This window comes from Leptopilina heterotoma, unplaced genomic scaffold, assembly GCF_015476425.1.
Source record: "Leptopilina heterotoma isolate Lh14 unplaced genomic scaffold, ASM1547642v1 Lhet_68, whole genome shotgun sequence".
Taxonomy (NCBI): domain Eukaryota; kingdom Metazoa; phylum Arthropoda; class Insecta; order Hymenoptera; family Figitidae; genus Leptopilina; species Leptopilina heterotoma.
Genome location: NW_025111157.1, coordinates 2219556 through 2246142, shown reverse-complemented (window position 1 = coordinate 2246142; position 26587 = coordinate 2219556). Strand labels below are relative to the sequence as shown.

The window sequence follows — 26587 nt, the reverse complement described above, 5'->3', positions numbered from 1 at the left end:
GAACAAAACATTTATGAGTACTTAAGGCAATTTAGAAGCATGCAATATGTTTGTGCGATTTTTCCAATTATATTTGTCTCGTGTGATTTAAAACAACATAGCGTGCGCTCAACTATGGTCAACAGTATAGTTTTTCTTTACATTTCCTGTGTATTATATTGAAAACACCGAATAAAATCAGAAATATACGATCAATATTTTCAATACATGTTAAAAACATAATGCAAAAAAAACTCATATTTCAAATGTAATCAATCAAAAAACAACAATAAACAAATTTAAAAAAAATTTTTAAAAAAGGTTTAAAAAAACTATTACAAACTACAAAGAAAGAAATAGAAATGTTGTTTATAATTGTTATTAGAGTAAACATGCAAAAAAGCAAAACTCAATAAAATCGTTAAATTTTCTTCAAATGACGGAACTGCTAAACTCACTGTTTTTTGGAAAATCAGTTATTTGTTGTTCATGACTGTTGTAGTTATTTTTGATTCCTAAAATAATAACAAATGCTGTTTTTTACAAAAAAATTTTTTTTTTTTACTAAAATTTTATTTCTATTCATTTAATTCAATTTATTTAATTTATTTATATTTTACTTTCAATAATTTAATATCAAAGGACGTTATAGATTATTAATATTTCTATTTCTTTATTTTTACTTTGTTTCTCTATTTTTGATATTTATCTTCATCTGTTGGTATATAAATAAATAAATAAATAAATTCATAACTAACTAAATAAATACGAAAATAAATTTTAAACTAAATAAATAAGAAAATAAATTTTTAACTAAATAAATACCTAGTAACAAAAAATTATAATTTGTTACTATAATAAAGTTAAAATTGTTAATTAAACATTTTTATATTATAATTTCAGTTTTTTTTTAGAAAATAATAATTTCAATATTGTGATGTGAAGCAGTTCAGACCAAAAACAAAGTTTTTCTTTCAATTTTTACAATAATTTACAAAAAAAAAAATTGTTTCTACAATTCATGGAAACTCTTTGTTCAATTATTATATTTATTTTCTTCTACCTCATTACTTATTCCTTTTAGTATAAAATTTCTCATTTTCTCAGCTATAATTTTGTTCTATTTTTACAAAATTCTTATATTTCTTTTCTAAAACGTTTTCAGAAGAAAATTTATTCTCCAACAAAACTTTAATTTTTTAAATAAAAATAAAAATTCAAAAGGTGTCTCGTTTAGAAATAAATAAATAATAATAATTAAGAAAAAATAAATAGAATAGAATAGAATTTATTAAAATAAAAAATAAATTACGAAATAAATAAAAAGAAATAAAAATAAATAAAATAAATAATAATAAATAATAACAAATAAAAATAATAAAAATAATAATTAAGCGAAAAATGAGAAATTAAAAAATGGAAAAATAGCAAAATATTTATTTTAATAAAAATAATCTGACAAAAGAAGGAAAATTGCTTTAAATAGATGATTTTGATAGTTTCCGACGTTTCTTGATTTTTTTCACAAAAATAAATCGCGTAAAATGATAAAAAAAAATTAAATCGTTCTATAAATAAGTCATCGATTATTTAAATATAATTCATCTGGCTTCATTTCAGAAGTTATTGAGCAGCACAATTTACAAGATATATAATAAATTAATGTCTTATTGATTTACAAAGGTTCATTGCAAGCATGTTTCTGGGGCACAAAAATCCTAAGTACTGACCATAAGTCTTTCAACTATTATAGAATTCATTAATAGACGTAAACTTTTTGCCATTGGAGAATAATATTATAAAAATAGACTTTAATATTCGATTCAAATACAATGTAATTAAATTTTTACTATAATGAGTCATATATTAAACTTAATTATGTCGCGTATTTATTATTTATCAAATATTGAAAGAAGAAGAAGAAGTAAGTCAAGATTAAACTTTCTTGAGGCTCCGTTTTGAGGCAATTTTCGTTATTTTCATTATTTTCTTTATTTTTAAATTTATTTATTTATTAAGACAAGAAAAATAAAATTTATTTATCTTAATTTATTATTTTAGTATATTAATTTTTTTTTTTAATTAATTGTAATTATAAAATAAATATTATTTTTATTTATTTATTGAAATAACGAAAAATAAAAGAAAAATAAAAAAATAAATAATAGTAAAGTAATAAAAAATAAAAACTAAATGAAATAAAAATAAAATAATAAAAGAAAAGCAAAGAAAAGAAAGAAAAAATAAAAAAAATAATAAAATAATAATAATTATAAAATTAATAATTTAACGAAAATTTGGTAATAGAATTGACAAAGATTTTCTGAGTAGGCGAAGAGTAAATATAAATTTAAGAAATAAATAAAAAATAATTTTTTTTAACGAAACAAATTACTTAATAGTTAATAACAACAATAATAATAATTTAAAAATGAATAAAATAACGAAAATTTGGTAATTGAATTGACAAAGATTTTCGGAATCGGCAAAAATTAAATATAAATTAAAGAAATAAAAAAACTAATTTTTTTAAATAAACAAATTACTTAATAATTAATAACAATAATAATAATAATAATAATAATTTAAAAATGAATAAAATAACGAAAATTTAGTAATAGAATTAATTGACAAAGATTCTCGGCATCGGCGAAAAGTGAATGTATTTTTAATGAATAAAAATTTTTTTTTCAAAATAAAAAAAAAAAAACAAATCACTTACTTTCTTTATTATTGGCTATTTTTCTGCCACTCATTCTCTCGGTTTCAGGTAATTCGAGTTCAGACTGATGCTCTAAATAATAAGCAGCGGGATTTCCTCTTTTATCACAAATACTTGCGTCGCAATCCGCCTCTATCAACACATCCCAAACGGAATCAATGTCCCTGCAGGCTGCACAATAATGCAGAGCTGTTCTTCCTTCCTGTTGAAAAAAAGAAAATATAAATATTTTTTCTTATTTCAAGAAAACAGTTTTAATAATAAAGTTTTCATTGCTTTTTTTGTTAAATTCCCAGACTTTGGAGAATTTCGAATTTCGTCAGAAATTTTTCTATTCTACCTAGAGAATTTAAAATTTAGATAAAATAAAATATTAATGAAATAAATATAAATAAAAGAAAATAAAATTTTTAGAAGCTAAATTATGAATGAAATATAAATAAAATATAAAATTTAATAAAATAAAAAATGTAATAAAATATTAATTTTAATAATATATGAAATTTAATCAAATTTAAAATTTAATAAAATAAATATAAATTAAATTATTGTAAGAACAGGAAATAATTTTGGTTTTTTTAAAATATACGTAAAAATAAAAAATTAAAAAACGGGAAATAATTTTTGTTTTTGTCAAAATATACGTGAAAATGAAAAAATTTCCATTTTTTCATTTTTCACGTATATTTTGACAGAAATAAAAATTATTTCCCATTTCAGCAAACAATTATTTTTCTGATTAACAAAAAAGAAGTATAAATTAGATAATAATTCACAGAACACGTGTTTTTTTTAATAATCAAATAGAAAAAAAATTGAACAAAAATATGTAAAAAAAAAAATTTTTTAAATTGTTAATAGAAAAGAAATTGAACAAAAATATGTAAAAAAAAATTGTGTCAAAGTGTGAATTTTTTCAGTTTTTAATAAAGTGAATTTTATCATCATCGGAGAATAAAAATTATAATCTCTGTGAAACGCACCCTTAAATTATCCGCGACAAAGTGTTTAGGACTTGGAGTTTAACACTGATAACTATCGACGGATTTCCGGCCTTTAGGGTAAGAACTTCCTCTTTCCCTCTCTCTCTCTCTCTATAAATCTTAACACGAAGCTTTACTATACTGAATATATAGAGAAAAGAACAGGTGGTTTACACTGTTCACTGCGATTACTGCCGTCACGCAAATTTAAAATAAAGAAGAGAATACCGACGACGATCTTAATTTAATTATTCATAACATAATTCCTAGAATGTTGCCAAACAAGTTGAATAATTGCGTTTCAACAAAGTAGAAATTGTATAAGTATAGCTCGTTAGATTAAATTATAAATTTAGAAATTACTTTTTTCAAATATAATATTCAAAGTTAATTTTTGAACAAATAAAGAAAATTTCTTTCTTAAAAGTTTCAAATATCGAAAATACTTAAAGTATTTAAATAAAAAATATTTAATGATTTTTGAATCTTTTACTATGTGTACTTTTTTCCAATTAATTACTGAGCGCAAAGTTTTTTAATTTGCATTTGTCATTAAAAATTTTGTATCAGAGTTAATTTTTTTTCAATAAATTTTTTTGGTTACTAATTAATTTTTTCGAGATTGAAATCCACTGAGAAAAATTCGATATTCATTTCTAATTGTTTAGAGTGAATTTTAGTTCAAGAAAAAAAATTTTCCGGTTACTAATTAATTTCTTCGAGATGTAAATTCACTAAGAAAAATTCGATAATCATCTCTAATTTTTTTTAGAGTGGATTTTAGTTCAAAAAAAGAAATTTTCCTAATTTTTTCGAGATAGAAATTCACTGAGAAAAATTTGATAATCATTTTTAATTTTTAAGAGTGGATTTTTGTTCAAGAAGAGAAATTTGCCGATTTGTAATTAATTTCTTCGAGATGGAAATTCACTGAGAAAAATTCAATAATCACAACAGCAGATACAAAATAAATTTTGAAAATTCATTACTCTGTCTTTTTGCTGAACAGTAGCGGGAAATTGTTGAATTAGCCAATCCACGATATCGATGTGATCGTAATAAACTGCTTTGTGTAATAAAGGCGTCCCCGTCGAATCCTTCGCTAGAGGAAATTTTTTCTTCGGCTCCTCGGCTATAAGTTTTTGGCATTCTAGTAATGATCCCCTGGTAACGGCTTCGTGAATTTGAGAAATTTTCGTCTGAAATCGAATAAATGTTGATAAAGTAAATATAAATAAACAAATAAATAAATACATAAATAAATTAAATAAATTAAATAAATTAAATAAATAAACAAAAAGTTTCAATTTTAAAATTAATGTATTAAAAATAATTGAATTCTTGCAAAGTATTTATCGAAAAATTTGAAAATAATTGAATTCATTTCAAGAATTTTATCAACTTTTTTCTTCAAATAATTGAATTCTTTCGAGAAAATGTGATTAAAATTGTATTAAAAATAATTTAATTCTTGGAAGGATTATTATTAAAATTTTTTGAAATAATTGAATTGTTATGAAGAATTTATTTCAATATTCTTGAAAATAGTGGAGTTTTTTAAATAATTTTTACTGAAAATTTTGAAAATAATTGAATTTTAAGGAGAATATCCTTTAAGTTTTTTAAATAATCGTGTTTATTATTAATATTTGTAATTAACGATTTTCCTAATTAAATAATATTAAAAATTATACATAGAAAATTAAATTTTTTTTAAACAATTTAATTAGAGTTTTTGTAAATAATCACTTTTTTTTAAGAATTTCATTAAATTTCGTAAAAAAAATTACATTTTTTAAAGTAATTTTAATTGGAAATTTTGAAAATAATTGAAATTTACAAAGAATTTTGATTAAAAAAATAAAATTTTTGATTAAAATTAATAAGAACAATTGAATTGTTTAGAAAAATATTATTGAAATTTTTAAAAATAATTGAAACTGTTAGAGAAATTTTATTAAAATTATGTTGAATATAACTGAATTTTTTTTCCTAAAAATTTTATTAAAATTGTATTGAAAATAACTGAATTTCTCAATAGAATTTTATTATTTACAAACAAAATTGAATTCTTGTCAAGAATTTTACAATATTTATAAAAATATTTTAATCGTTTCGAAGAATTTCATCTTAATTTTTGGAAATAATAGAATTTTTTGAACGAATTCTATTAAAAATGTTAAAAATAACGATTTTTCAAAAAATTGAAATTGTTGAAAATAATTGAATTAAAAATTTTAAATTAAAATTCTTGAAAGGAATGGAATTTAATTAATATTTTAAAAAATAATTGTAATCTTTTACGAAATTTTTCTAAAAATTGTATTGAAAATAATTGAATTTCTTCGTAACATTTTATTATTTATGAAAATAATTGAATTCCTTTGAAGAATTTTATTATTTATGAAACAATTTTAATTCGTGTCTAGAATTTTCTTATTTATGAAATTCTTGCTGAGAATTTTACAGGTCATAAAAATAAATAAATTTTTTAAACGAATTTTATTAAAACTGTATTGAAAATAATTGAATTGCTCTAAATAATTTTATTATTTATGAGAATAATAAAATTCTATCTAAAAATTTTTTTAAAATTGTATTGAAAATAATTGAATTGCTCTAAATAATTTTATTATTTATAAGAATAATAAAATTCTTGCTAAAAATTTTATTAAAATTTTTGAAAAATAATAAACAATAATATTAAATTATATACTTAATAAGTGAATTCCTTAAATTCACTTATAATGTAATCATAATCAAATTATAATCTGTAATCATTCAAAAATTGATGTTTTGTTTATACTTGAAAATAAAAAATTGTTTACTTTACAAAATAATACTAACAATCTGCTAGTTAAATAAATAAATTAAATAAATTAAATACATTTTTATGCGGAATAAAAAATTATACTAAAATAATTTTAAATAATAATTATTGTCAATCAATTATTTTCCAAGTGACTAAAATTATAATTTTTTAAACAATGACAACTAACTAAGTAATTTGGCAATCCTTTGAGAAAAACTCGAGTCCTGAGATCCGGTGAACGTTCTCCCAATAGACGAGCTCCTCTGCCTTCCAAAACGACATGTTCGAGTTTTTCGATTTCCCCACGATTGAGCCAATGTTTCAACGTATTCGGGTTCATCTGCGAATCTGAAAATAGAAAATCAGTTAAAAATATAATTTTACACAAAAAAAAAAAAAAAAAAAAAAAAAAAACTTTTTTTTATTTTCCTTATTTATAGTTTTTATAGTTTCTAAAGTTTCCATAAACAACAAAATTTTAATTTTAAACGTATAAAATAACTTTATTGTAATCAATAATAGAGACATTTAACAAAAAAAAACTTTTTATCGTCGACATCAATGTAATCAACTTTTTAATTCTTTCCAGGGAAATAAATTTCACCGTCCGATTAGTAAAAAAAGTAATTTAATTAAAAAAAAATTATTCAATAAAACAAAAAAAAAAAATAATTCAATTAAAAAAAATTATTCAATAAAATAAAAAAATTAATTCAATAAAAATTTAATAAAAATTATTAATTAATAAATAAATTAATAAACAGTTAATAAAATTCAAAAAAATATAAAGTAGATTTCCACTCGAGTGGAGAAATAAAAAATTACCAAAATCTACGTATTAGGAAAGTTATTTAAAAATATCGAGTTTCTTGTTGAAATTCAGGAAATTGTCAATATTAATAATGACTAGGATTTTTGAGTAATAACTTTTTCTTTCACATAAATTCGAGAGTTTCGGTGCCTGAAGAAAACAAGAGGGGTGAAAATACATGGTTTAGGAACTACAATTTTGTAATTGAACAAATGACAGCTATACCATCGAAACTGTGTCAATCGATATTCACAATTTTTTAAGTAAAAAAAAATTTTTCCTTTTTCACTTTAGAAATTACTTTTGAATTAAATTATTAGCCAATTTTCTTCAATCTAAAAAAACTGAACTATACAATTTATTTTCTATTCACAAAACTATTTTAATCGAAGACGATTTTTTGTTTATTTTATTTTTTATTTATTTACTTTTTCAATTATTTGTATATTATTTATTTTTGCTATTTTTAATTTGATTTATTTTATTATTTTTTGTTGTCTTTATTTTATTTCTATTACTATTTTTCTATTTTTTTTCTATTTTATTTATTTATTTATTAAATATCCGTTCAGTTACAGAAAAAATTTGTTACTAATTTTGTTTTTAAAAATAGTTAAGAAATTATAATAACACTTTGTAAAATTAATTTTTCTACGTATAAAATTTTTGTTTCCACGTAAAAAATTTTTTTTTACGTAGAAAATATTCAAGAATGTGAAATTGCAAAAACGAAAAAAAGCTTTACCTCATGAGTTGAATAACAATTGTCCAATTTTTGAATCATTGACTGATTAATTTTTTTTAGAAACAAGTAAAAACAAAAAAAATAAGAATATTATTGTAGCACTGTGGAATATCACATGTGTCACATGTGAATGTCCAACGACAAATGAGGGTTTTTGTTTGCAACGCCACCTTCGTGTTTTTTTTTCTCTCCTATTATTAAGAACAATTAAGCAAGAAAAACATTTTGTACACAAAAAAAAAATATTATTCAATAAATTAATAATTTACAAAAAAAACTACAAGTTATTTAAAAGAAAGTTTATAGATTAAGAAAAAACATTTAGAAAACTTGAAGGTTGAATTATAGACTCATCAGAAAATTTGTGTCAATGTCTATAAGAAAGCCGGGTTTTCTTTAATCGATATACGTTATAAACATTATATTATCAATTTATATAAACTATAAACATACATTAGCATAAAATACAAAAAAAATATTTTCTGTGAATTTGTAACATTTTTTTCTGTATTGGATTTTTTTTCTCATTTCTTTCTTTAGTAAAATTTTTGACAAAAATTGTTAACAAAATATTTTTGAACGAAAATAGAAAATTTTTTAAAGAAAGTTAATATTTTTAACAAAATTAGAAATATTTTTAGCAAAATTAGAAATATTTTTAGCGAAATTAGAAATATTTTTAAGCATTTGTTTTCTCAATCCAAAAAGCAAACATTGTTCTCTTGATTAATTAACGAATCTTTCACTTCTTTAGACGAAGTTTAAACTCATCCTTCCTGTTGACTAGTCACTCTGCTTGTTGATACAATTTACTTATTCATTTGCCCAACAATTTAAGAATCGATATTTTGCGCTACTCGCGGTACGTTGACTTCTCGTTATTTTTTTTTTAAACCCCCATAAGACAATTTACAGAGTGAAATATTTTCAATTTTTTACATTCGTTGAATAATTTATATTTTTTTTATTTCAATAAATAGTATAATTTACTTCTTACAAAAAATTAACGTCAATATTAAGAAACTGATTTAAAAAAAAATTTTTTTTTTAATTATCTTTGAGTAAGAATCATTCTTTTAGTGAAAAAAAATCAGACTTAATTAAAATAAAAAATCATTTTTGACATAAGTCGAAGTTATTCGAAAAAATAAAATTATTTTTAACCATATCTTACACGAAAATTAGAAAATGATTCTCACAAAATATCTTCTTTATTTTCAAAAGCAACGACCATAATTTCTTTTAAATAATACTGATTAAAGAGTACTTTTTTTTGGCGATTTTTTTTCATTAGCAAATGAAAGCAAATAAATTTGCATAACACTGTGAAAACGGCTGTCAATTTTTGAAGTGCACACGTGTTTTACGCGGAAGTCCGGTGAACAAACATCGTTGGATGTTTGCCGAACGCGAACTGTTTCCATCGACTGACGTTGAAAAGTTTTCCACGTGTCCTATTCCTGTCCATCGTCTATTATTCACCGGCTCTCTACAAGAACAATAATAATTGTCTTAGGGTCATGGCACGTTTTATTACAAACTTGTTCCAAAAAAGATTATTAATTATATCTCTTTTTTACTGAACAAACACAATTTACCTTATTGAAATTTACAAATAATAATACCATTATTGATTTTGATAATAATTTTATGTATTCTGTAATAATTACAGTATATATATACTAAGTAAAAAAAAACCAAAGTTGATAAATTATAATGTAGGTTTAGGTCATAAAGTCTTAGATCAATTAAAAAGCTCTAACTTTGTTCTCTAACTTTCTCAATGCTTTTAAATTTCATATTTTTACATTTCTCCAATACTTTTATCCTTTTTTTTCATTTTAATTATTCGACTTTTTTCAAATTTTTCTATAATATATTTTCTTCAGGATTTCCACAAAAATTTGTTTTCCCTAATTTCCAGGCAACAATTTGACTTTTTTCCTGAAGTCTAAAGAATATTCTGATTCACTCGAAAAATTATTAGATTCTCAAAAAAAAATTCTTTTACATTTATTTACGAATTTCTTTAGTAAGAAAATTTTTCGAAAACGTCAATAACTTTTTTTTTTGAAATAAATATATTTAATCATTATTATTTTTCCATAAAAATTAAAATTTAAAGTTTTTGAAATTCAACAACTTAGAAGAATATTTATTATGAAACAAGAAGATATCGATTTCTTTATATTTTATGACAATTAAAGATGACCGAGTGATAAAATCATTATTTTATATAAGAATATTGTTACTTCTTAAAAATTACTTTCAATATTTCAATTCAATTATTATTTTCTACGAGAATTCAATTATTTAAATATAAAAATAAATAATTAATGGAATAATAAATTCTTAATTATATTGACTCTGATTAACAAAAATATCTCTATTTTCTGTAATAAATTCTTAAATTTGAAACGACAATTTTTTCCGATTGTTTTGAAAAAAAAATGAATTTCTCCGAAGAATTTTATAAATTTTGAAAATAATTGAATTTTTGTGATGAATATTGTTATTTTTTAAAATAATTGAATTTTACAATGAATTTTATAAATATTACTGAATATAAATGAAATTTGGCGAGGAATTTTGCTATTTATAAAGATAATTGAATTGTTGACGAGATTTTTTAAAAAAAATTTTGAAAATAATTGAATTTCTGGAAAGAATTTTGATATTTATTAATATTCGTGTAGAACTTTGTCAAATTTTTTTTTAAATTCTTTTGGAATAATTGAAATTTTACAATGAATTTTATTAAAATTTTTGAAAACAATTGAATTTTATTACTTTTGAAAAGAATTGAAGTCTTGTGATGAATATTGAGTGATTTTTTAAAATAATTGACTTCCTCCGAATGATTTTATTATTTTTGAAAATAATTGAATTCATAAAAAGAATTTTTGTTATTTGCAAAAATAATTTAATTCCCAAAAAGAATTTTATTTTTTAATAAAATAATTTATTATTTATGAAAATAATTGAATCTCTGTAAAAAAAAATTCATTATTTATGAAAACAGTGGAATTATGGCGTAGAAATTTATTTAAAAAACTTGTAAATAATTAAATTCCTGTGAAATTTTAAATAACAATTAAATATTTGCGTAGAATATTGATAAAATTTTTTTTTAATAAATGAATTCTTTTGAAAAAATTTATTAAAATCGTAGATATTGAAAATTCAAAATTAAATTTTTTTAAACTGTTTTTAACTAAAATTAATTTTTCTAAACGAAGATAAAATCTTAAAATATTAGTTACCTTATCAATTAAGTAGTAATTATCCATAAAATGACGAATATTATGGATTACTGTCAAAGTGTGGAAAGGTTTTAATCAAATCGTATAAACTGTTGCCGGGACAATCAGTAGCCGAACCTTGACGATGACCAATTAATTTATAATTACTTTGAATTTCACCTTTCGAGACTCCTAATTCTATTAAATCCTTCAATGTCTCAATGGCAATTAAATTCGGCTCATGACCTTTAAGAAAAATTTATAAACAATTAAAATCAATTATTAAATTAAAAAAATGTGTCGCGTTCCCAAGAAACGTAAGAAACAGAGAGACGAAAATTTCTTTCTTTTTTGTTTCTTAACTTTTTTTCTTTTCTCAAAAAATACCTTTTTCTTTTTTAAGAAAGATATTTGTTTGGAGCGCGTCACATATGAATAATAATAGAAAAAAATAGTAGAATATTAATTAATAATATTAATTAATTAATTAATATTAATGAGCGTACTAGTAAAATTTCCAATGACGCAGATTCCAATACTTTTGGGATTGTATTTAGGGCAGTGTGCTCCCCTTTTGCCCCAACCACGACCTTCGTAAACCAATCCGTCCTCTCCAACCAAAAAGTTGTAACCAATGTCACTCCATTTATTGTGATCCATATGATAGTTCTGCAAAAAATATTTATTCCGTTTGTATTAAAAATTGTTTAACTTAAATATTAAATTAATTTAAGTAACAACTGCAGGCCTCGGATCGACTTTAAGGTGCAAAAAAAGTCGCTTTTGTCGATATAAAATAGAAAAAAAAGTCGAAAAAGTCGTTTATTTAATTCAGTGTCGTCACAAAAATTTTATTTTGTATTTTCGAATCTTTCACTGATTTCTAAATTTAATTATTCAAAACTTGAATAATTTCGTTAAATAAATATTTAAATATAGGTACTACTTGTTTGCTTTTATACGAGAATAAAATTTTCAAAAATTCTATTTAAAACCTTCTAAAAATTACAACTTTAATTCTCTTAAAATTCAATTATTTTCTACAATTTTTAATCAAACTTCTTCTTGAAATCAATTATTTTTAATAATTTTCCGAAAGTTCTTCGAGAATTCAATTATTTAAATACAAAAATTCAGTTTTTTTTATAATGATAGTAACTGTCCATGTTTTTTAAGTTATTAATTAATTTTCAAAAAATTATAATAAAGAAATTCATAGAATTAATTTTTCAAAACTATTTTAAAAATAATTTATCCGTGATAAATAAAAAAGAAAGATAATAAAGATAAATAAAATGAAAGATAATAGTTTTTTAATTATATACAATTGAAAAATTTTCAAACAATTGAAATTTGATAAATTCTATTCAAAAACATAATTGAATTTTCAAAGAATTTTATTTATTAATATAAACGTGATTTCTCCAAAATTTTAATTAAAATCTGAAAAAGTAAATTCAAAAAAAATTTTAATTTACTTTGTTCGAAGTTAATTGAATCTTAAAAAATTAACATAAAAAAATTACAAGGAAAAGTTTTTTTTTAAATATTGTAATGTAATTTTTTGAAAAGAGTTGAATTCCTTAAAAGAATATTTGTATAATTTCAAAAAAAATAATTTTTCCACAAATTTTGATTAAAAATTATGAACATGATTATTTATATGTTGTCAAAATGTTAAAAATAATTGTAAAAAAATTTAATTTTACAATTTTTTGTATGTATTTGAATTTTTGGAATTAAAATTCTTTAAAAGTTATTGATTTTCAACAATTTTTTATAAAACACTGAAAAAATCAATTATTTTCAATTCAATTTTACAAAATTTCAATTATTGAAATTCTTTCTAATTGTAAATTTCGAAAATTTAATTAGAAAAATTATTAAAAAATATTTTTTGAAAATTTGTCTATAGTTATGCTTTTTACACTATAAAAATCGAAATAAGTTGCATTTTATATTAAAAATTATTGCAATATTTGGAAGAAAAGTCGAAAAAGTCGTAATTTTTTAAAAATAAGTCGAATAAAGTCGCATTTTTTGAAAATAGTCGAAAAAGTTATAATATCCGAGGCCTGCAACTGTAATAACGAGAAATAAATTAATAAATAAAATATTAGATGAATTTTGAATTAAAAACGGTTTTATTAATATTATTACTTGGAAAGATCGAACTCGCGCTGAACATATCGTTTGAGATGTGCAGCCAACGGTCGCCGAATGATGCACGACAACAAAAGGTGGCGGATATTCAGGAAGATCATTAACTGGTCCTTGTGGTTGTCTGGCACCCCATTCTGCCCTGGTTATAATTTTCGTGTCTTTCGTCATCAAATTATCCTCTGTGACATCTGTAATGATAATATTAATAATATTGTTTACAATGTTCATTTCATTCTATTAGAAATATAGGAAAAAAAGGAAAGAGAAAAAAAATGAAAGAGAAAAAGAAAAAATGAAAAAAAGGAAAGAGAAAAAGAAAAAAAAATGTTTAAAGATACATACTTGAATATTCACCAGCATCAGTGACAGCAGATAAAGAAGTTTCTGTTGTTTCCTTATTTTCAACAACATAAATAAAATAGAGAATTACTCCAATAATTTTGTACATTTCTCAATATTCAATATCTTCCTTTATATCTAATTTATTTTCCCTCTATATTTTAATCTGATGTTGAAGAGTAATATCAGCTAAAACAAGTTTCACGCTCTGCGACTTAGTTTTGAACACACGGATACTTATAATCAAAGTTCATTTAAATACTGGGGTTCCCAGCGAGTGATATATATCTTTCTCTTTCTATCAAGTCAATAACTTTTCATGTATCAAATCGTGTATATATATAGAATTTTATTACTTATCTCTAATACACCAATAGAATTCCGTATTTTTTCATCATTTATTTAACTAATTTAAATGCAATTTAAACAAATTTTTCACAATAATCTAAATTTAATGCTTAGATAAATATAAAAAATTTATTAATATTACAATTATTACATACTGAAATATTAAATTAAATAAATATAAAACACTTAAAAAGGACTTTAAATAAATATTTCGTAAAATCGAAGACTAGATAAAACAGTCAAAAAAATATACATAGTATTTTTCTAGTTGAATCAACAATACTTTTTTAAAATTTTAAATTATAATTTTTCTATATAATACGTTTGAATTGTTATCTTCTAAATTAATTCACTTTGAAAATAAAATTTGAAAAGTGATATTTGAAAATAAAATTTTAAAATTAATATTTGAAAATAAAATCCTACTGAAATTTGAAAATTAAAATAAATTATTTCAATTGAATAGAAATTGAAAATGAATTTTTGAATCGAAAGTTTAAGCGAGGAATGTTTAAAGTAAAAAAAAAGAATAATTATTGCAAATTAATGACTTCATGTTTTCAAGAGTATGATATTTTTAATTAGCATCTAATTGTCATTGTTCTGAATTAATAAGAACTCAGCGGTACTAATTGCTCGTAGAATTATTACTTATTTGTTGTCGGTCATAGATCGGAGTCACTTTATTTGTCCAGTTTGGTAATTTTTGAATGTACTCATAAAAACTTGTTCCCGGACATTCAGTCTCCCTCGTCTGTCGATGACCAATTAATTTATAATCTCTCTGAATTTTTCCAATTGTTACTCCACACTTTATCAGAGAATTCAAAGCCTTCAGTGCTGCTTTATTCGGCAAGCGCTCTATAAACAAATAGTTTTTATATTAAAATTTTATTTTTCCCAACAAATAAACAAAAATTGGTTCTCTTTTGTAAAATTTATTTTTAAGAAATAAATTTTCTTTTGGAAAATGAATACAAAAAAAATAGAAGTAGAGAAAAAGAAATAAAAAACAAGGAATAGAAAAAAAGAAATGTAAAAAAAGAAATAGAAAAAAATAGAAATAGAAAATAAATAGAAGTAGAAAAAACAAGCCTCGGATCGAATTTAACGAGCAAAAAAAGTCGCTTTAGTCGATTAAAAATACAAAAAAAAATCGAAAAAGTTGTTTATTTAATTCAGTTTTGTCACAAAAAAATTTTATTTTGTATTTCCCTGATTCTTCACTGATTTCTAAATTCAATTATTCAAAACTCGAATAATTTTGCTCAATAAATATTTAAATACAATCTTATTTCTTTTTTCACAGGAAATAAAATTTTTAAAATTTTGACTTCTGAAATTTATTAATTTCTAAACATTACAACTAATGACCCATACAAAATTCAATTATTTTCTACAAGTTTGAACTAAACTTTATCCCTAAATGAATTATCTATATTAATTTTTAATCATTTTCTGAAAGTACTTCGAGAATTCAATTATTATTTCAATACAAAAATTCAATTTTTTATATTTATAATAATTGAAACTGTCCATTTTTCGTTTTAAAGATTATTAAGGTAGAATATTTTCAAAAATTTTAATAAAGAAATTCTTAAAATTAATTTTTTAAAAATATTTCTAAATAATTTTTGAAAGACAATATTTTTACAATTACATGCAAATTAAAATATTTAAAAAAAAATTGAAATTTCGTAAAATCTTTTAAAAAATAATTGAAATTTGGTAAAATCTTTGAAAAATAATTGAAATTTGATCAAATCTTTTGAAAATGTAAGAATCTTAAATAAGTAAATAATAATAATTAAGTTTTTTAAAAATATAAAAAAAAAATAATCAAATTTTTGAAGAATTTTAATTATAAATTCGGAATATGATTATTTTCTCCAAATTGTTAAAAATGGTTCTAAAAAATGTTAATGTTACTTTTTGGTATATATTTGAATTTTCGGAAATATATAATCAAAAATATTGAAAATAATTGAATTTTAGAAAATTAGAATGACAAAATTCTGAGAATTAGTTTTTTCAAAAATATTTTAATATTATTTTTACAAACTATTTTTTATTAATTTTAATTTTTATTAAATTTACACTTGAAGATTTTTCTTTAAAATTTTTGAGAATTCATTTATTTCCAAAATTTTCAATTAAAATTCTTTTAAAAGTTAATTTTCAAAAATTGTAATAAAATGATTTATTTTTCATGAAATTTTACAAAATTTCAATTATACTCAAAATATTTTTAATTTTATATTTCAAAAATTTAATTAGAAAAATTATTCGAAAATAACTTTTCAAAGATTTGTCTATAGTTATATACTTTTCACACAATAAAAATCAATTTTTAACACAGTTTTAATTAAATCACTATAAAATAATTGAATTAAATTATTCTTTTAAATTTTCGTAAAATGATTCAAAAAAATTAGATTAGATATTTAAAAAAGTTTTAATAAAATTTGATGCAAGAATTCAATTATTTTCATAAACATTAAAATTCTTCATAGAAATTCAATTATTTTTAAAAACAATAAAATTCTTCATAGAAATTCAATTATTTTAAAAACTTCTAATAAAATTCCTGTTAAAAATTTAATTATTATTTTCTAAAATTTCAATAAAATTCTTCGAAACAATTCAATTTCTGACTTCAAAAAATTTATATGAAATTTTTCTCAAGAATTCAATTATTTTTAAAATTTTTGGGCAAAAATTTTATTATTTCCAAAAATTTCAATAAAACTCTTTTAAACAATTCAATTACTAAAAGTTATTACTTTTAAAAATTCTGATAAAATTTATTATGAGAATTCAATTATTTCAGAATCACAAAAAATTTAATTATTTTCAAAAAATTCAATTAAAATTCTTTAAAAGTTAATTTTTAAAAATTGTAATAAAATACTTGAAAAAAATGATTTGTTTTCAATTAAGTTTAAAATTTCAATTATTAAAAATTTTTTTAATTGTATATTTCAAAAATTTAATTAGAAAAATTATTCAAAAATAACTTTTCAAAGATTTGTCTATTGTTATACTTTTCACACTACAAAAATCAAAATAAGTTGCATTTGATATTAAAAATGTGGTATTTTGTTGCAAAATTTGTAAGAAAAGTCGAAAAAGTCGCAATTTTTTAATATAAGTCGATAAAAATCGCATTATTCGCAAATAATCGAAAAAGTCATAATATCCGAGGCCTGAGAAAATATAAATAGAAAATAAATAGGAGTAGAAAAAAATAGAAATAAAAAATAGATAGAAGTAGAAAAAAATAGAAATAGAAAATAAATAGAAGTAGAAAAAAATTAAAATAGAAAATAAATAGAAGTAGAAAATAATAGAAATAGAAATAGAAAATAAATAGAAGTAGAAAATAATAGAAATAGAAATAGAAAATAAATAAATAATTCTCACTCGTGAAATCGCCAATTATTGAGATGCCGATGCTTTGAGTATTGAATCCAGGTGCATGTGCGCCGATAAAATTCCATCCTCGACCTTCGTATACATTTCCATCTTCGCCAATGACAAAATTATATCCAATATCAATCCAGCCCCGTTCGTCCATGTGCAAATTTTGATAGGACCGCACAATTTCCGAACACGCATTTTCATTGAAACAATAATGTTTAATTCCTCCATGATGAACCACGACATAAGGAGTTGGTGAAATATCCAATAATTTATAATTCGTAACAACTCGTGCCCTCCATTCTTCTCGAGTCACAATTTTAGGACAAACTGAAAATAAACAAAAAAAAATTATTATCTTTCCTAATAAATTATTCTCTTTTCTAAATTATTTTTTTTCAAATTATTATTTTTCTAAATTATTATTTTGCTATATATTTTCCGAACTAACAAAACTATAATAGTAAAAAATGTAATTCTATGTATTAAAAAAGAATTTCCCTTTTTTCAAAGTTACAAGTTACGCCCGTTGACATTATTCAATGACAGAAAATTTAACGAGTTCAGGGATAAATGATTACTTTAACAACTTTCAAGAAACTGTAACAATTATCAAAATCGTTGCTATTAATTCACTATCGAGATAGTTCAATACTAATCTCGAAATTGGAGAAGAAAAAAAAATAAAAATAAATCTTTCCTTGATTACTGATAAAATCCACAGAAGTAAGTATATTTACTATTGCATAATTTATGATATAAACAAGTTGCACAATTTTTACACTTTTTGAAATAAAAAAAAAAAGATTATTACTCACTGATGATCTAGAAGTGAATTAAAAAATAGAATTTTAAAATAAATTTGTACTTTCCTGTGCAGTTTAAAAATGATGTCAAGTGAATAATCCTTGACATACTTTCAAATATTTCACTTTAATTCCCCCATATTCTCTTCACTTAAAAAAATATTATAATATAGAGAAATAAAAAACATTTTTTAATAAAAAAAAAATGTTTAAATTAAATTTAACAAATTTTTTTAAGAGTTAAAAATTTCTACGCAGAAGCACAAAAATTCATTTGGTATACGAAGAGAAAATGAATATTAAATTTTGTAAATTAAGTATTTTACAATTTTGGTGAAAAAAATGCGACAAAGCGAAATTTTGATACAAAAAATACTAAAATTTAAAAAAAACTTTTGTAAAATTTAGTAGTTATGTCAATCAAGAATATTAATTACATTTTAGTACAAATTTCCTAATTTTCATATACTTTCCTTTAAATTTTAGTATTTTTTATCACAAAATTTCGTCAATTTTTCCCCAATTTGTAAAAAAATATTTACAAAATTAAATATTTATTTTTAACTTTTTTCATTAAAACTTTAAAAATTGATATATTTTATCTATTGTTTTATTAAAAAATTAAATTTTGTTTCCAAATAAACGAAAAATTAAATTATTGACTAAAATTAAAATAAAAAAAAAATCTTCATGCTGAAGAGTAAAAAATAAAAAGATTTCTTACTGAGATTTTGCTCCGCTTCAATTGTCGCAAACGGTTTGCCAAATGTTGTATTTACACAATCGAAAATAAACACCACACAAACTGAATAAACGACGAAAAATATCGAAGACATATTTAAAAGAAAAAAAAGAATGATACTTTTTTTTTTTTTTTTTTTTGGAGGAAACTTTCTCTAACTTATAGTATTTGCAATACGAAATCGACTAAATGCAAAAGATTACATCGATACTCTTTTAAAGACGAAAAAAGTATGGCAAACAGTTGGGAAGTCCCTCTGCAGTAGCGTTGGGTTCGCTTAATATTTCCTTCGTCATGCAATATGAACAACAAAAATTGGCGTTATTTGTTAAGAAATTGCAAGTCCTGTACAATAAAACATAATTACTATCAGACTATACAAATTCCACGAACGAAAACAATTTAATGACGGAAGCAAAACGTGTCAACAAAAAATAATTAAAAAACACATTCTTATCGCAATTTTTTGATTGTTAAAAATATGTATTTTTTTTCAAACAAAGAAAACACGAAAAAATATTCCGATTTTCTGATTAAAAAAAAAATATCTAATCTTGTATCTTATCTTTCAGATAAAGGGATAAACAAATTCTTTTCGATCTAGTGACGTTAATTAAAAAATCGTGATTTTTTTGTTACTCAATATTTCAAACAATACTCAAAAAAAAGTCGAATTTAATTTTTAACAAAGAAAAATATTCACATTCTTTCAATGAGTAAAAAAATAATCCACGTGTCAATTTCCGACAGCGGAAATAAAGAATATCAATTTTTTAAACAGTAATTATTTCCAGTCATTGGAAATATATTTTATTTTGCAAAACTTCTACAAAGTAGAATTATCAATAATAATAATTTTCCTTATGATAATAATTTACTAGATAATTTGCATTTTAAAGGAACTGAAAGCATAATTTCTCGTTATTTTCCTTAATAAACAATGAAAACCGTTTCGGGGAAATCATTAATTAATCAACTGTTACTTAATTGTTACAAAAATGTCTCAAGCGTATCAAGATATTTTCATATATTATACAATGATTATTTTTTTTTTTTTGAAAGAATATTCTAAAAGTTCATTTTGAATTTAATTAATTATCTAGAATAATAATTTGTCAGTCGGTTTGAAAAGAATTATTCAACTAATAAAAGATGTTTAAAAAAAAAGTGTTTTAAAAAGATGTTTAAAAAAGGTCTTTTAAAAAGATGTTTAAAAAAGATCTTTAAAAAAGATCTTTAAGAAAAACGAAAGAAAAATACGTGAAATTAGAGATAAAATATTAAAAATTCTATTAAACTATTTTATTCACATTTTCGCCATATAAATACTACAAGTAACATGACAAAGTCCTGTTTGCATATGATTACGTGCAGTAAATGGCTACGATTCACTCACTCATCATATATAAATACATGATAACAAAGTTATTTCTTGATAGTTATCTTTTATGTTATGCAATATATTTGCACTAATGTGGATCCATTTTATTATCCAGGATTCACGTAATGAAGAAAAATAATTACAATAAGTGTACAATTCAAATTATGCTAAACTTATACTTCGGAGATACTTTCATATTTCAAAAAAAAAAAAAAAACAATTTTCCAAATTGAAAGTATCATTTCCTCAACAAAATTTTTTTTTGTACAAGAAAAAGAAAGGAGAAAAGAATTCTGTTTTTTTTTTTTTGTTGACCTGAGACGATAGTTTGAAAAATGATTTTAGAAAAACGTAGAATCACATTTAGCTGGAGAAATTAAACAGCGTAATTTCTGTCTTAGTATAAAAATAAGAGCTCTTATAAAAGTTCTTGTTTCGCTGTCTAATAAGAATCGAATTAAATAATTTGCGATTTCGATGATTCGAAACTATACAAAAAAGGAAGCAAATCGAAATAGTTTTTCTTTTCATCTTCGAATGGAATGAGAAGCGATTGAAGAGAAAAATTCAATGTTCACAGTTTGACAAAACGAGAAAACAAAATTAATTGATTTTCAATAAAAATTTTTTTATTAACGAATCCTTTCTTTTTTTTCACTTATCCTAAAATATCGTCGCGCCCATATCGATAAGCCAAGAAACGGAAAATTGAGATCACGAATTAGAATGTTGAGAAGGTGTCAATCCGCCAGGATATTCGGGACTGTGTTTCTGCTTTTTTCTTTTCTTCTCCTTTTTTCGCTTCTTTCGCGCCTCCTTCTCCTCGTCGTGTCTCTTTTGTTTTTTGTGTTTCTTTTCATGTGTATCCGTACCACCAATGTCGGTGGTAGCCGTTTCCTGTCCACCAGGAACCTCTCCAGGTTTATGCTTGTGCTTTTTATGTTTATTTTTATGCTTCTTCTGGGGAGCTTGATTTATGTATCGATATTGTTCGGGAAGCTGCAATAATTTAATATTCAATTGAGTAACGAAAAATTAAATAATAATTAAGTATTCATATTAATTTTTTTGCAGAAAAAATAATAAATTAAATAAATTAATTTATAAATTTACTTACTGGACCAGGATGAAGTCTAAAGCCAGCGAGTTGCACACTCGTTAATGGTAAAAGTTCTTTACCACAAATTGGGGGTTTGTCTATTACAGAACGAAGCGAACTGAAAAAAAAAAATTATTTCTCAGTTAAAAACATTAAAACATTGACAATAAAACAATAATCACATTGAAAATAAGATATTACAGGCTTTCGTACTCGTTAAATAGTTTTAAAAACGTAGCAAAAAGTAGCTTTAAGACTAAAAAAAAAAATGTAGCATGAAAAAGTATTTGTCGAAAAATTAAATTTGACAACTGAATTTTTTCATAATTTCTAAATTACATCACAATCGAAAATAGAATAATTTTTTGTAAATAAATATTTAAATACCTATTTACTTTTTCCACGGGAATTAAAATATTTCAAATAATTTTAATGTAAAGCCTTTTTGAAATTTAACTATTTCAGAAAATTACAACTGCAATTCTTCCAAAGTTCAGATATTTTTTATAATTTTTCAATAAAATTATTCAAAACTTTAATCATTTTATTTCAAAGTAAAAATATTTTTACAGTTTTACAACAATTAAAATTTTCTAAGATTTTAATTTGAAATTTTTAATTCCTAATAGAAAGTTCTACGAGAATTCAATTATTATTTAAATACAAAAATAAATAATTTATTCAATAATTCAATTCTTATAAGGAGCTTTATTAATTTTTTTTTTTAAATAATTGAATTGTTATGAATAATTGTATTTAAATTTTGTGAAAGTAATTAAATTTTTTCAAGAAATTTTATTAAAAATTTATTGAAAATAATTATTAAATTCTAGTAAACAAACTATTTCAAATTTTTTAAAAATAATTGAATTCTTTTGAAGAAATGTAACAGAATTTTAAAGAATAATTGCATTTTTTGAATAATTAATTTAAAATTGTCTTAAGAATAATTGAAATTCTGCGCAAATTCTTGCAAAGAAATTTATTAAAGATTTTAAAAATAATTGAATTCCTAAAAAGAAATTTATTATTTATAAAAATAATTGAATACTTGTGAAGAACTCTATTCATTTTTTTAAAAATAATTCAATTCTTGCGAATAATTTTATAAAAATCTTTTTAAATAATTGATTTTTTTTTTAAATTTTAACGAATATTGTGTTTTAAACAATTGAATTCCTATGAAAATTTTAATATTTATGAAAATAATTGAATGTTCGCAAAGAATATTTATAAACATTTTTTTAAATTCTTCAATTCTTTTCGAAATTTTTTTATTAATATTTTTCAAAATAATTAAATTCTTTCATGAAATTTAATTTAAAATGTATTGAAAAGAATTATTAAATTCTAATAAGCAAATAATGTCAATTTTTTTTTTTAAATAATTTAATTCTTTCCAAGAATTTTAATACAATATTTCAAATTAATTGCATTTTTTTCGAGGAATTAATTTAAAATTTTATTTTAAAAATAATTGAAATCCGGGGATGAGTTTTATTATTTATGAAAATAAATGAATTCTTACAAAGAATTGTATTAAAATTTTTTAAAATAATTGAAATCCTGAGGAGAAATTTATTATTTATAAATATAATTGAATTCTTGTGAAGAACTCTATTAATTTTTTTTAATAATTCAGTTCTTGCGAAGAATTTTATAAAAATCTTTTTAAATAATTGATTTTTTTCGAAAAATTTTATAAAAATCGTGTTTAAAACAATTGAATTCCAACGAAAATTTTATTATTTATGAAAATAATTAAATGTTCGCAAAAAATATTCATAAAAATTTTTTTTTTAAATAATTCAATTCTATCCATGAATTTTAATAAAATATTTCAAATTAATTGCATTTTTTTCGAGGAATTAATTTAAAATTGTTATTTAAAAGTAATTGAAATCCTGGGATGAGTTTTATTATTTAAAAAAGTAATTGAATTCTTGCAACGAATTTTATTTAAAATTTTAAAAATAATTGAATTCTTACCAAAAAAATTAATTTTTTTTTTTGAAAATTTTATAAAAATCTTATTAAATAATTATTTTTCAAAAAATGTTATGAAATTCGTGTTTCAAACAATTGTATTCATGTGAAAATCTTATTATTTATTTATGAAAATAATTGAATGTTTGCAAAGAATTTGATAAACAGTTTATTTAAAATAATTCAATTCTTTTCCTAAGTTTTTTTTATTAATATTTTTGAAAATAATTGAATTCTTTCAAAAAATTTAATTAAAAATGTATTGAAAATAATTATTAAATTCTAATAAGCAAATTATGTCAAAATTTTGTTAAATAATTTAATTCTTTTCAAGTCCTTTAACAAAATATTTTAAATTAATTGAATTTTTTTCGAGGAATTCACTTAAAATTGTATTAAAAAAGAATTGAAATCCTGGGATGAGTTATAATATTTATCCAAATAATTGAATTCTTACAACGAATTTTATTAAAAAATTTTAAAAATAATTGAAATCCTGAGAAGAATTTTATTATTTATAAAAATAATTGAATAGATACTTATGAAGAACTCCATTCATGTTTTTTAAATAATTCAATTCTTGCGAATAATTTTATAAAAATCTTTTTAAATAATTGATTTTTTTCGAAAAATTTTATGAAAATTGTGTTTTAAACAATTGAATTCTTACGAAAATTTTATTATTTTTGAAAATAATTGAATGTTTCGCAAATAATTAAAATTTTTAGTTAATTAAATTTTAATTTTTAGTTAAATAATTCAAATTCTTTTCGAAAATTTTTCATTATTGTAAATATTTAAAATAATTGACTTTCGAAAAATTAAATTAAATTCGATTTCAATTAAATAATTGAATTGTTTGAAAGAATTGTATTAAATTTTTTTTTGAATTTTTTCTAAGAATTTCACGAATCTTGTTAAATATTTTGAGAATAATTTATAATTTATTTATTCCAACTAAGTAGTAGGTTTTAGTAGATGAGTACGAAGCCTTATATTAATTTTCGAAATTAAAAATATATTAGTCCTTCGATGATACCTATTATCTTGATGGCCAGGAGTGTCGATAATACCAGGTAAATTGGGAAGAAATGAAGAGAGCTGTTCTTTGAGCTTTTTTCCGCTAAATTTACTATAAGTATGCTCGAGGCTATGATAGGCCATCAAATTCGTAGCTCCTGTGAGTTCGCTCTCCCCTGTAAATACAATTTCCCTGTCACATGATATATTCAATCCAGATGAAAAAAAAAATAAACAAAAACAGAAATAAAAAATCAAATAAATTTTGATTTCAAACAAGAACGGGTAAAAGTGAAACACTGCTCCCGTTTTCGCATAAAGAGAAAGTGAGGTTAGGATATTGAACTTTTGGGGAGTTCGATAACCCTCTATTTAATATAAAAAAAACATAGACAAAAAATAAATAAAAATACCCACCAGGAGGTTCTTTCATTAAATAGAAAGGCCCGCTGTGGACGATGGAGGGATTTTTGCCTAGGGAAATCGTCGTTTTGAGGGTCCCAGTCGAGTCCTGACGAGAAACAACAGGGGAACGAGCACCCCTCGGTGAAGACTTTGGTGAGTATTGCTCCACTTTGCTACGAAACTGATCGCCCATCATCATCCTCCTTCTTTACTTCATCTCACCTGTCACTATAATAATTTAATCTCGATATCGAGCTCGAGTATTAGTCAAAACTATATTTAAAATTAACAGTCTTTGTTGCCATTTACAAATGGCAACAATAATTGTCCGTTTTCTCACTCTCGAAATATCGAGACCACGTTAAAACACATAAAGTACTCATGATTCACGGGTAATTTTATTTCTCTAAAAAAACAGCACTGCAAAATTCAATTTTAAAATAAACTTATTAACGAGAAATTCGTCTGATGACGAAACATCAAAGACGCTCGATACAGATGGTTATGAATTTTGCCTTTCAATAAACACCATTCCACTGAATTACACCAAAGTTTTATTAGTTTCACACACTCACATTGTTTATCTAAACTAATAAGTAAAACACTGATCACTAACTAAACACTTTACAGTGTTTTTATTTAAATATAAAAACGTCCCATGTATTATTTACAACGTCTTTTAATCCGCCATATTTGACAATAATGCAATGGCAATAGAACGGAACAAGCAAGTTCTATATTTTCAAAACTGTTCGCCACCAGATGGCACTGTTAAATTCAAATTTCCCGCTTAAAAATTAAAAATAGTTTTCGTAAAAAGAAGAATTTTTGTAATTAAACAATTACGAGATAAAAAGAACTAAAATTGAAAAATTCAAATCGTAAAGGAGTTGATAATTAAATATTGGTAAAAAATGTGCATATAATAATCATATATTTTTAATATCGTATATATATATCACCCATTTAAACATACAAGTCTCGTATCTCATAATATCTGAAATCTGCAATCTACATTTTTTTTATAGAAGATATCGAATAGTAGATTGAATATACGAATAACATATCTGCATAATTTATTTTGCTTATTCGATTATAAGCTTTAATAATTTAATATACATTCAGTCAGCACGGTACGCTCTCAATTTGTCCGATTTTTTTTTTGTTTAAATTTTCTTTTAAACAATAAAAACTATTTTTTTTATTTTAAAGGGGAATCTCGATCGAATTATCTTTCTTCGAAACGCGACACATTAATTTTTGATTACGTTATAAAATTAACGAATACAGACTACGAATTATTTTTTATCAATTACAAAAATAAATTTTAATTATTACATTCTTATTTTTATTCATTTAATTATGAAAATAATTAAATTATCACAAAATTGGAAAATTAATTTTCTATTTTCAGTTTTTGTCACAATATAATTTAACGTCTACTAATGAAAATATTTTATTTTCTCGAAAATTTTAACAAATTTCAATTATTTTCAAAACAATTTTTTTAAATTTAAATTATTTTTGAAAAATTTATCAAATTTAAATCATTTTTTAAAACTTTTAACAAATTTCAATTATTTT

The 26587-nt window shown here is 21.5% G+C and overlaps 4 protein-coding genes across 12 annotated transcripts in view; all 4 read right to left on the bottom strand.

Moving 5' to 3' along the window:
* The window catches only part of LOC122510441, a 55309-nt gene that overhangs the window by 26236 nt on the left and 2486 nt on the right, over nucleotides 1–26587 (bottom strand). For 4 of the 9 annotated variants that reach the window (XM_043625090.1, XM_043625091.1, XM_043625085.1 and 1 more), the window contains exons 3-6: nucleotides 6684–6844; nucleotides 4674–4883; nucleotides 2702–2903; nucleotides 438–494 (exon numbers count right to left, since the gene is read on the bottom strand). In XM_043625090.1, the coding sequence (XP_043481025.1) occupies nucleotides 438–494; nucleotides 2702–2903; nucleotides 4674–4883; nucleotides 6684–6836 (622 nt within the window). In that variant the 5' untranslated portion in view covers nucleotides 6837–6844. Of the gene's footprint in view, nucleotides 1–437; nucleotides 495–2701; nucleotides 2904–3684; nucleotides 3924–4673; nucleotides 4884–6683; nucleotides 6845–7321; nucleotides 7676–8052; nucleotides 8608–9226; nucleotides 9291–26587 lie in introns of those variants that run through there. The other 5 variants (XM_043625087.1, XM_043625086.1, XM_043625088.1 and 2 more) reach the window with 5 other exon arrangements.
* On the bottom strand, nucleotides 9245–13941 carry LOC122510447 (peptidoglycan-recognition protein SB1-like). Its single transcript, XM_043625099.1, has 5 exons — nucleotides 13800–13941; nucleotides 13455–13645; nucleotides 11801–11963; nucleotides 11316–11540; nucleotides 9245–9541 (listed from the first exon to the last, which is right to left on the bottom strand). Exons 1-4 carry the CDS (start codon nucleotides 13903–13905, stop codon nucleotides 11356–11358), a joined length of 645 nt encoding a protein of 214 aa, XP_043481034.1. The 5' UTR covers nucleotides 13906–13941; the 3' UTR covers nucleotides 9245–9541; nucleotides 11316–11355.
* Nucleotides 14021–19413, bottom strand: LOC122510446 (peptidoglycan-recognition protein 1-like). Its single transcript, XM_043625098.1, has 4 exons — nucleotides 19095–19413; nucleotides 17568–17894; nucleotides 14796–15005; nucleotides 14021–14094 (listed from the first exon to the last, which is right to left on the bottom strand). Exons 1-4 carry the CDS (start codon nucleotides 19204–19206, stop codon nucleotides 14051–14053), a joined length of 693 nt encoding a protein of 230 aa, XP_043481033.1. The 5' UTR covers nucleotides 19207–19413; the 3' UTR covers nucleotides 14021–14050.
* On the bottom strand, nucleotides 20400–25715 carry LOC122510445 (mediator of RNA polymerase II transcription subunit 19). Its single transcript, XM_043625097.1, has 4 exons — nucleotides 25016–25715; nucleotides 24618–24774; nucleotides 21611–21710; nucleotides 20400–21492 (listed from the first exon to the last, which is right to left on the bottom strand). The coding sequence occupies exons 1-4, from the start codon at nucleotides 25200–25202 to the stop codon at nucleotides 21208–21210; spliced, it is 729 nt and encodes a 242-aa protein (XP_043481032.1). The 5' UTR covers nucleotides 25203–25715; the 3' UTR covers nucleotides 20400–21207.

Bases quoted from the DNA above. Each gene is read 5' to 3' on its own strand.
- LOC122510446 (XM_043625098.1), bottom strand. From the start codon at position 19,206: ATGTCTTCGATATTTTTCGTCGTTTATTCAGTTTGTGTGGTGTTTATT. The intron at 17,895-19,094 runs GTAAGAAATCTT...GTTTATTTTCAG, and splicing joins TGAAGCGGAGCAAAATCTCA to TTTGTCCTAAAATTGTGACT. The intron at 15,006-17,567 runs GTGAGAATTATT...ATTTGTTTATAG, and splicing joins AATAATTGGCGATTTCACGA to AGCGCTTGCCGAATAAAGCA.
- LOC122510445 (XM_043625097.1), bottom strand. From the start codon at position 25,202: ATGATGATGGGCGATCAGTTTCGTAGCAAAGTGGAGCAATACTCACCA. The intron at 24,775-25,015 runs GTGGGTATTTTT...TTGTATTTACAG, and splicing joins TTTAATGAAAGAACCTCCTG to GGGAGAGCGAACTCACAGGA. The intron at 21,711-24,617 runs GTATCATCGAAG...TTTTTTTTTCAG, and splicing joins CCTGGCCATCAAGATAATAG to TTCGCTTCGTTCTGTAATAG.
- LOC122510447 (XM_043625099.1), bottom strand. From the start codon at position 13,905: ATGTACAAAATTATTGGAGTAATTCTCTATTTTATTTATGTTGTTGAA. The intron at 13,646-13,799 runs GTATGTATCTTT...TTATCATTACAG, and splicing joins TGATGCTGGTGAATATTCAA to ATGTCACAGAGGATAATTTG. The intron at 11,964-13,454 runs GTAATAATATTA...TATTTTTTGCAG, and splicing joins CGCGAGTTCGATCTTTCCAA to AACTATCATATGGATCACAA.